Source organism: Takifugu rubripes, chromosome 17, assembly GCF_901000725.2.
Source record: "Takifugu rubripes chromosome 17, fTakRub1.2, whole genome shotgun sequence".
In the NCBI taxonomy this organism is placed as follows: domain Eukaryota; kingdom Metazoa; phylum Chordata; class Actinopteri; order Tetraodontiformes; family Tetraodontidae; genus Takifugu; species Takifugu rubripes.
In genome coordinates, this window is record NC_042301.1 from 6,359,764 (window position 1) to 6,368,299 (window position 8,536).

General features: G+C 43.3%; 2 protein-coding genes across 3 annotated transcripts in view; both read left to right on the top strand.

Moving 5' to 3' along the window:
- Positions 1–1,818, top strand: part of zcchc7 (zinc finger, CCHC domain containing 7) — a 34,539-nt gene extending 32,721 nt beyond the window's left edge. For both annotated transcript variants that reach the window (XM_011619381.2, XM_011619382.2), the window contains exon 10: positions 764–1,818. In XM_011619381.2, coding sequence (XP_011617683.2) covers positions 764–1,314 — 551 coding nt within the window. In that variant the 3' untranslated portion in view covers positions 1,315–1,818. The remainder of the gene's footprint in view (positions 1–763) is intronic.
- A 476-nt stretch (positions 1,819–2,294) lies between these two features.
- Positions 2,295–8,520, top strand: pgm2 (phosphoglucomutase 2). Its single transcript, XM_011619380.2, has 14 exons — positions 2,295–2,496; positions 2,887–2,974; positions 3,934–4,101; positions 4,319–4,510; positions 4,923–5,006; positions 5,129–5,322; positions 5,390–5,579; positions 5,666–5,763; positions 5,875–6,070; positions 6,239–6,332; positions 6,549–6,678; positions 6,763–6,955; positions 7,462–7,595; positions 7,672–8,520. Exons 2-14 carry the CDS (start codon positions 2,903–2,905, stop codon positions 7,772–7,774), a joined length of 1,848 nt encoding a protein of 615 aa, XP_011617682.2. The 5' UTR covers positions 2,295–2,496; positions 2,887–2,902; the 3' UTR covers positions 7,775–8,520.
- The last annotated feature ends 16 nt before the right edge of the window (positions 8,521–8,536 follow it).

The window sequence follows — 8,536 nt, forward strand, 5'->3', positions numbered from 1 at the left end:
CCAAATATATGATATCTGTCCTGATCCGTGCTGGAAGTCGTTGGCAACAAAGCCCAAACATTATCTTGATTCCTTTTAATGAGAATTCTGCTTCCCAACTTCACCCTTTGGAGGTCTTACCTTGCCAGTAAGGCCAGGTTCTTCTAAATGGTGTGTGTGAAGGCGCACTCACACGAGCAAACTGCCCAAGCCCACATTTCCCCTGAAGTGTGGATTTTTTGGTTAGTGTGAGTTGGAGGAGGCGTTCTTGGGCACAGCACAGTTGTTCACGCATGTGCTCAAGCATGCGACGTGCATGCGAAGTGAATGAAATGGCCACCCAATACAATCAATAAATCTGGACAATAACCTGCTTTAATGACACCGTTGCATTGTGAATCGTCTATGGACACAATGACCTCAGTGTCAGAGGAATCTGCGCTTGGACAAGGCATGGTCTGCTAGTGTAAGCGTGAAGCAGCCAGGGACAGGGCAGCGGGGACATGCTGGGGATGACAGTGCAGGGATAGGAAGCAACAGGACAGGACAGGGGTGGGACCAAGTGTATGCAGCAAACGTTCTTCCCAGAAAAGCCTTTAAGCATTAACGTCTCTCTCACTGGGCTCATTTCCTGTTATTCTTGGAGCTCAATGACTGTTTTATGAATATTGATTAAATAAGCAAAGATCCATCCAGGTAGCATTAAATTCTTGGGAAATGCAGCAAGTTGACAAGCATAAACCCCATTAACAAATCTCACTGCTGTTTTGTTTCTTTCTCTCAGATCTGAGGATGAACGGCCATTTCCCTGCCTCTCCTCAGAGTCTGTCAACTCAGGAACCATCAAAAAAGAAACAGAAACTCAACCATCACAAAAACAACAGTCAGTCCAACAACACGCCAAAACACATCTTTTTCAATGACAAATGTAAACTAAAGGGTCCATCTTATAAGACGAAGACATACAAAGCCCAAGAAGGCACCAGTGGTGTGAAACCATGGCAACCAAAGAGGCCAGTGCCCACCTCCAGGGAGATGGGCGGTAAGATCATTTTCGATGAAGCCGACGATTTTCCCAGAGGTGGAAACAAAGGACAAAATAAAAAGAGGTTTAAAAAATCAAAGCGGGTTCCAGAAGAACAAAGTATACCAAACCGGCCCTCTTGGCTGGGAGAGACGGCAACGGCGGTGGTGGCAGCGGCACCGCCTCATCCAGGCAAAAGAAAGAAGAAGCGAGGCCGAGGATCAAGGGTGGCCGGGAAAATCGCAGACATGCAGATGTATCCAACGGATGAAAACCTCTTTATTATCAAACAAAGGCGACGCACCAGATAGCATCCTGGCCTCCACCGGGCCAATGGTGTTGTTTTTTACTGGAGGAAGTTCATCAGAGTTCTTCTGTTGGAAGAACAGCTTCAATCCTGTTTGTGCTGATTTCAAATGAAGGAGCTCAGAAGAAGTTCATCATAATGTAATAACGTCAGCTGTTTCCTTCGGACGGCCCTACGATGGTCACGAGCATGTCTCATATTGGCTCTAATTAATGTTCAACCATGGCAAATATATCTTATTTTTTCAATTAGAACCATTCAGGATACGAGACATCCTCAAGAGCTACTGGATTTAAAATATACCCTCATTTCCCTCTGACTGACCTCTGTAGGTCGGGAAGATAAACAGTTGTGTTTTTATTAAAGGAAAAAAATGTTTCCTTTAGGTTATTAACTCATTTTGATTTGTTATGCAATGATTCTTTAATTAATGATGTTGATTCATTAAGCTTATTTCAATCTGGCTTCAGAGTTTCATGTTCAAATAAAATTGATGTTTGGGAAATCATTCATCATTTCCTGGCTTATTCCCTGACATTCCCATAATATATTTACCCTTACTGATGTCAGTAGGATTTGGGCTGTGCTGGGAATGCTGCTCCATCCACGGCTGGGTGAAACTGTAAGGGTGTGTCGCTTGGACTTTTTCCCTAGTTAAGAAGACAACATTTAACATTCATATTACTGAAATAGATGCTTTGACCTAATGGGAAGGTTTTTTTTATACCTCCACCAAGGTTATGTAACAACAATGTTTTGCAATACTTTTTGCAAAATAACTCAAACGGTTATAAAGAGATTTTAGTAAGAAAAAGTCAGTAAATGTCAAAAATGGGCCACGGAAGAGCCAATTAAATTTGGTGATGTTCTGGAGTTCGGAGGGACTTTGACCTTTGACCTTCAAACGTACAATCTGAGAGGCTTTGATCATAAACAACTTACTACGTTGTGTAACCCTCACTACTGCCTATATACGGCAGATAGGATACTACTGGTGAACCTGTGGTCATTAAAAACATCCATTAAAGGTTGATGGCTCAGGTCTGGAGTGCCTCAAGTATCTGATCAGAAACAGTCTATCATTCATCATTTCACCAAGGCACACCCTGGACTACAAGACGAGCAACATACGGTGGCGGACAAACTCGCTGAAGCTTTTCCAAGAATTGGGATACCAGTTTTGGCTGTAAGTCCCAATGTGTAGGGGGATGAGCTGTGTGATGTTTGTCTGAACTCACCCAGTTCTGCTTTTCTAGTTTATTGCAACATGAATAAGTACATAAGCTCTAAAAACGCGACGTTATGTTCACGTTACTTTAGAATTTAAAATATCTAGTTTAAATCGTCAATGGGTGCAGTATTAGTGTGACGTTTTGGTTGGACGGTATATTTACGTGGTTTTATGAATGTTCTTAAATTTAGAAATTCCCACTTTAAGGTTAACCCTGAAGGCATCAAATGAGAAACTTGTGACGTCGCTCCGCCCCCTCCCCCGCTGGAGAGTGAAAGCGGTGACAGCCATAATATTTTTACATTTCATCCTGTCATTTTGTCTGTTCTTGACAATATTCGGAAGCTGATCAAGAAGAGAAATGGAAACCACTTTGTCGACGGGGGACGCCAGACTCGACCAGGCTGTCAGACAGTGGCTGCTCTATGACAAGGTAGCTGACGCTAGTTAGCTAGCGTGCTAACACTGCTTTCATTCATTCAGTACCGTATTCTTCTATTAAACAGCATTTCAAGGTCATCTCCAAGTTATAAAATGTTGACTTGGCACCGATTTAAATTAATTATTATGACATTGTCACAACGTAAGTGAAAGACATTACAGATATTTGGCATAAGAGACATTTTTCTGTTCCTAACACTCCGTTGTTGGCAATGCTTTTTTTTATCATAGAGTTTTCATTAAAATAAGAATTAGATGTTAATTAAGTATTTTTTAGTTATTTATAGTGCCAAGTAATTGTTTAAATTCGATCACAGACTGTCGATCAAAAGGATGTGGAGGGGAAAAAAATCATTTTTATCCCCAAAAGTAAGAAAACTCTACAGGTGATTCACTCTTTATACAATTCGTTTCACATTAAATGGATTCACCTTCAGAACAGCTGCAAATGTGGAGATGGATCAAACTGATCATTTGAAAATTGAAAATGGTTATACTTGGTGTAAAAGTGTTCATGCATGTGTAATAATTAATACGCTGCGTTTCGTCTCTCTCGTGACGACAAATGAGGCATCGGACGACACCAATCAGATCACATTGGTGGAACTGGCCATGTTCTTCATTAGGTTTCCTACTATTGTATTAGATACTTGTACATTCGGAAAAGAAGCCTATGTGGTTCTGGCTGAAATAAAGCAACTTTGACTTGAGCGAGTTGTTAAGGACCTTCCTTAACAACTCGCTCAAGTCAAAGTTGCTTGCTGTGTCAGCAGTTTGGTCAGCCCTTAAACCCATTAGTCAGTCCTTAAAAATGCCATTTAATTTTGATACTGCAGTTGGTTTAATGGGAATTCTTTACACCACCAAGTTAAGCCACCACAAACATCAATGCTGTACAATCATTCAGCATCTGATATAAAAAGAGCTCAAAAACTCTGATACGATTTACAGAATCCAAAGACGGCATCAATGGTGCAGGAGCTGGTCAAAGAAGGAGCAGTTGAGGCTCTAAGGAAATGCTTCGCCTCCAGGATGGAGTTTGGTACGGCGGGTCTCAGAGCCCCCATGGGAGCAGGCGTATCCTGCATGAACGACCTCACTATCATCCAAACGACGCAGGTCAGTTAACGGATAAGTTGCTGCTGGAGTCGTGCAGAGAGCCAGGCGTGCACAATTCAGTCTTGTCGTCTGCTGTCCGAGTTGTGAAGACGCACACACATGACACACATGACACATGACACACATTTGTTCATGCCACGATGTGAACCGTTGTAGTGAACTCTCGTACACGTTCCCTACTGTGGGTTCATTTTCTCCTACTTGTTTCCCCTGTCAGGGCTTGTGTCGCTACTTGGAGGACAGCTTTGAGAGCCTTAAGGACCGAGGGGTGGTGATTGGCCACGACGCCCGGGCTCATCCCCCCAGCGGTGGCAGCAGCAAGCGCTTTGCCAGCCTGGCGGCCGCTGTGTTCCTCAGCAAGGGTATTCCTGTCCACCTGTTCTCTGATATCACCCCTACACCCTTTGTGGTAAAGATCCATAATTTCCTTATTTGTTTGGAGGGTTTTAGTCATTGCATGATGCTTAGAAGTTTGTCTCATTTTACGTCCGTTTGATAAATATATTATTTCGTTGGGACTGAAGCTATGGGGCAAATTCCAGTGGAAAGGCACACTCAGCCTTCATTTACTGCTGATTCCATAATGCTGAAATGGCTAACTTAGACATAATGTATGATGTGGAAAAACTATTATTGACATTGACTAAAGCGGCATATTGAGTTTGTAGGAGTTTTGTGCGCCACATTATCATCAAGTGAGGTCAATTCCATCAACAACATAACAGCTGGGCCGATCCTCAGCTGTACGTTACGTGTATTTGATACAAACACACGGAGTGATAACGGCTTCACTTGGTGATGCGGTTCCTTTTTCTCTGCAGCCATTCACCGTTTCTCACTTGGGTCTCTGTGCTGGTATCATGGTGACTGCCTCCCATAACCCCAAACAGGACAATGGTTATAAGGTGATTTGTCTCTCTGTCTGTACCCATACATGAAGACATTTTATATGTTCAACACAGACAGATGGTGCCATGACGGAATGTCAGACTGATATCAGTCCTCTGCTACTGTGCCTGTGCCTCAGGTGTACTGGGAGAACGGTGCCCAAATTGTTGGTCCTCATGACGAAGGGATCTCCAAAGCCATCGAGGAAAATCTCGAGCCCTGGCCTGAGTCCTGGAACACAGAGGAGGCCCTGAAGAGCTCCTTGCTCAAAGATCCTTACCAGGATATCAACACCCAGTACCTTAAAGCCATCCAGAATCACTGCCATCACAGGTGAGGCACAGACCACAACATAACCGCCTGCATTTAACCCAAACTTTAATGGCATTTCTCTTCTCAGAGACATAAACAAGGCTTCAGAGGTGAAAATCGTGCATACGTCTGTCCATGGTGTCGGCCACGCGTTTGTCCAGTCTGCCTTCAAGGCGTTTGACCTTCGTCCTCCATATGCTGTAGAGGAACAAAAGGATCCTGATCCTGAATTTCCCACAGTCAAATATCCAAATCCTGAGGAGGGAGAGGGAGTCCTCGTAGGTTATACACTGTGCATGCTGTCAGAGCGCTGACATGCTTTCTTTGGTTTGACAGTGTTTGTGTGCACGTGTGTGTATGGCAGACGTTGTCCTTTGCCCTGGCAGACAGGGAGGGGGCCACGGTTGTGTTGGCGAATGATCCAGATGCTGATCGACTTGCTGCTGCTGAGAAGCAGGACAGGTCTGTAACTTATATACCTTAAATAAAAAGCAATGCAAATTTCAGTTTAATTTCTAAACTAAGCTGATTTTATGTCCGTATGGTCCATAAATGTCTGTATTTCCATACCAGTGGTAGCTGGCGAGTGTTCACCGGTAATGAGCTGGGAGCTCTGCTGGGTTGGTGGATGTTTCACTGCTGGAAACAGCACAACTCTGATGCTGCTCCTGCTGATGCCTCTGCGGTGAAAAGGGTCTACATGCTGTCGAGCACCGTGTCGTCCAAGATTCTGCGCGCCATCGCCCTCAAGGAAGGGTTCCACTTTGAGGTATCATCTGTAAACGCAAACCTCCATGGTTGCTCTTCTTTTTGGTAGAACCGGCAGTGGAGGCTTCTCGTTTCCCACCTGCTTCTAAACCATCTCTCTTGATTGTATTATTGATTATAATTCAAAATGATACAAAACCAAGACCTCTTGCTGATCCTTGTTGAACAGGAAACACTAACTGGTTTTAAATGGATGGGGAACAGAGCTAAAGAGCTTTTGGATAAGGGCAACACCGTACTCTTTGCCTTTGAGGAGGCCATAGGTATGACAACACACATCTGCCAACGTTGAGTTCAGAGTTAGGCGCCGTGATGACCTTTCAGTTACGATTAAACTTCAGATATTGTTCAATATAAAAGTATTAATAATGAAACTGTTCAGTTAAACTAGTTTGTGACAGGATATAGCAGAGATAAATCTTGTAAATGGTAAAAATGTAAAAAGTAACGTGTGTGTGTGTGTGTGTGTACGTGCACAGGGTACATGTGTAGTCCCTCTGTCCTGGACAAAGACGGAGTCAGTGCAGCGGCCATAGCAGCAGAGATGATTTCCTATCTTGCCACGAAGAACAAAAGCCTTTCTCAGCAGCTCACGTCCATCTATGAAGAGTGAGACACAAATGTCACCATTTTTGAATTTGCCATATTACAAACTATAACACAGACATAAATCTTATCCTTCTTACCCATCAGGTATGGTTACCACATCAGTAAGAATTCCTATTTCATCTGCCACGATCAGGAAGTCATCCACAGCTTGTTTGGACGCCTCCGTAACTATAGCAACAAGAAGGACTCTTATCCTACAGAATGTGGACGCTTCTCGGTCTCGGCCGTGCGGGACCTGACGACTGGTTATGACAACAATCAGCCCGGCAACAAAGCTGTAAGTGAGAACATGGACACACGTGCACAACCAACCAGTTCACAGTATCTTTGTTCTTTTAGAGACTACGGTCCATTCGGACCAAAACCTCCCGCTACATGAACAGCTTCTTCCCCTCTGCCATCAGGCTGCTGAACACCAAGTGACTTATCACTTAAGCACCATGTACAGCAGCCAGTCGGACCCATGAACATCACATTACTCCTGCATTGACCTGCACTATTTCTTACCATTTATGTATATACTGTATATATGTCTTATTTTATTTTATTTATCTTATTCTAGTGTTGTGTTCTTTATGTTGAATGTCGCAGCGTCACACCAAGACAAATTCCTAGCTTGTGTAATACTGTGTATTACATGAACAATGGCAATAAACCTGATTCAATTCAATTCAATTCAATTCAATTCAATTCAATTCAACACTCATATTAAAATGTGAATCTACTGGTTAAATAGTCCTGGCAGAACAATATCCCCCTCACTTTGTTTTATTTTGCTCCCAGATCCTTCCAACCTCCAGATCCAGCCAGATGATCACTTTCACCTTCTCCAACGGGGGCGTGGCCACCCTGCGCACCAGCGGCACCGAGCCTAAAATTAAATACTACACTGAGCTGTGCGCTGCTCCAGGTAACAGGTGAGTCAACCAGAGGAGTCATCTCTCTGTTGGTTTAACAGTTCAACCAAAATTAATTCTTCGGCTCCCTCAACAGTGACGTGACACAGCTGAAGAAGGAGTTGGATCAACTGGTGGACGCCATCGTTGAGAACTTCCTCCAGCCTGAGAAGAATAAGTTGCAGCCTAAAGTGGAGTAGCTTCTCCGCACCTACAGTCACACGCAGGACCCTTTGTGGAAAATGTCTCCAACATTTCACATCATGTCTTAAAAAGAAACAGTTGATTTTTGGCTCTGAAGCTTTAGTATTCCTCTCAGATGCAGGCTTCTTGTAGTGTGTGATCACATTCTAACAGCACAAACGTGGTTGAACATCAGCTGTTGTTTCCATTAATTTGATAAGAAGGTATTCTTCCTTTAAAACAGGCTTGATTTTAGTTTAGGGATAAGTTATTGTTAATATTACTGCTTTATTTTTCACATTTGGACCAGAAGAACTGTGAGTAATAGTAAAAATCCTCATATATGCGGATGAATCTTCTCTAGGTTTAACCTTTGACCCTGCCTTGTTTATATATTCGTGTTTTAAGGTGGGGCTTTTACCACCACCATTCACGTGGGATTTGCATAGTTTGGGTCCAGTTGACCTCTGTAGTGAAGATTCACTGCCAGTCATTCCCTTTGGTTGGGCTGGGTACACACACGTTGAAGTGATGGCACTTGTGTCTTCATTCTTTAAGGTATAACAGCAAGTGAACATGTAATCGATTGCAGCTTGTTGGGGTGGTGTGGGTGGAGATTTCCCAGGCTGCTTTGGGGTAGTGTATTGTTGGACTCCTTTTCGGCCCTGGGTTGAGGTGGTTGTGTAATTATTGACCCCCCTTTCTGCATTTAACCACCCACAAATATAGTGTGGATATAAATAAAGACCATATCCTCTTTGAAGACAACTTTTGTTCTT